The sequence below is a fragment of the Sinocyclocheilus grahami genome, unplaced genomic scaffold (genome assembly GCF_001515645.1).
Source record: "Sinocyclocheilus grahami isolate Dianchi unplaced genomic scaffold, SAMN03320097.WGS_v1.1 scaffold64.1, whole genome shotgun sequence".
NCBI classification, from domain to species: domain Eukaryota; kingdom Metazoa; phylum Chordata; class Actinopteri; order Cypriniformes; family Cyprinidae; genus Sinocyclocheilus; species Sinocyclocheilus grahami.
The window spans coordinates 313,501-314,889 of record NW_015505243.1 but is presented as its reverse complement, the minus strand read 5'-3'; the positions used below and the strand labels follow the sequence as shown (position 1 = coordinate 314,889).

Here is a 1,389-nt window from a genome sequence, read left to right as displayed (position 1 = left end):
AAAAAATACAAGTATAACAAATACAATAAAAACCAGCAAACAAACAAAAGTTATATCACACAAGATTTTTTACATTCTGTTTTTACTGTATTTTGATCAAATAAATGCAGCCTTGGTGAGCAGAAGAGACTTCTTTCAAAAACGTTTAAACAGTAATTTCACTTTAAAGCAGTTATCTACTATTTGTTAATACCTTGCAGCAAAGCTAATTATTTTTCAAAATGACAGCTTGACTGTACATTAACAACTTTAAATTATGAGTTTCAAATGAGCTTCACGACACTGTTGTAGAAAGTAGACCGCCTCCTCACCAAACTCATAGACCTGTTTGCACTTCACTTCCAGCTCCTCAATCAGCTCGCTGATCTTGCACTGTTTGGCCAAACGCTTGCAGTCCTCCACGTAATTCACATCTATATCCAAACGACCTGGAAAAAGACAGTACACACGGTGAAGAATAATACTGTCTGGCACCAGATTACTAACACCACCTACAAACTCTTGGTCTGATGCTCACCAGTGTAGAAATACTGCATGATTGCACCAAATGCAGCAGGATTGACCTGAAAAAGGACATTATAATTGACACATTAGGATCATGAGAGTTTGGAGCATGCTGAAGTAAAAGGTTATAAGAGAAAAGTATGTTCTGTCTAATTTAACACAACCCTGGGGAGAATATCATTAAAGCAACTCAAGAAGATTGTGAAAAAAACATGATGAACATAAAAAAAATCTATGCTTTCATTTTTCATTAATCCCTCCATGTTCTAGCTTGAACTAGTACTATTCTAAAGAAAACTTTGTATTATGAGCACTTCTTGTGTTTATTTATCTCTTTATAATGAATCGCTTTGGATAAAAGCATCTGCTACATGAATAAATGTAAATGTGACATTTAATTTTTAAGTTTAATCCGAAATGATAAAAAGGTGGCAGAACTTACTATTCCCAATTTTTATACTTCTATGAAAGTATGAAAAAGTATGCTCCGTTGACAATATAATTTGTATGGAAGCCCGTTTACACCACAGAATAAAAAAAACACAAAATGTAATCGAGACTTTTCTGAGTTTATATATCATATAGTGCCGTTGATTGATAAAAAAAAATTTATCACACATTTTTTCTGTGTTAATTGCGTTAAATATTTTTAATGCATTCATCTGAAAAAATTAATTGCATGTGTTAGCGCATTTAATTTTGACAGCACTAATCTCATATAATTCTTTATATCTCAGAATTATGAGATATAAATTCAGAATTGCAAGATATAAACTCACAATTCTAAGAAAAAAGTCTGAACTGTGAGATGTAAACTCGCATTCGTGCTCATAAAAATTTTTTTTTAATTGAGAGTTAAGTCACAATTACGGTTTTATTTTTCAT

At 31.8% G+C, this 1,389-nt stretch overlaps 1 protein-coding gene across 1 annotated transcript in view; it reads right to left on the bottom strand.

Moving 5' to 3' along the window:
• LOC107584906 (ankyrin repeat and BTB/POZ domain-containing protein 1-like) overlaps positions 1-1,389 on the bottom strand; it is an 18,289-nt gene that overhangs the window by 6,819 nt on the left and 10,081 nt on the right. Inside the window, exons 4-5 of the mRNA XM_016271676.1 lie at positions 518-563; positions 301-428 (exon numbers count right to left, since the gene is read on the bottom strand). Coding sequence (XP_016127162.1) covers positions 301-428; positions 518-563 — 174 coding nt within the window. The remainder of the gene's footprint in view (positions 1-300; positions 429-517; positions 564-1,389) is intronic.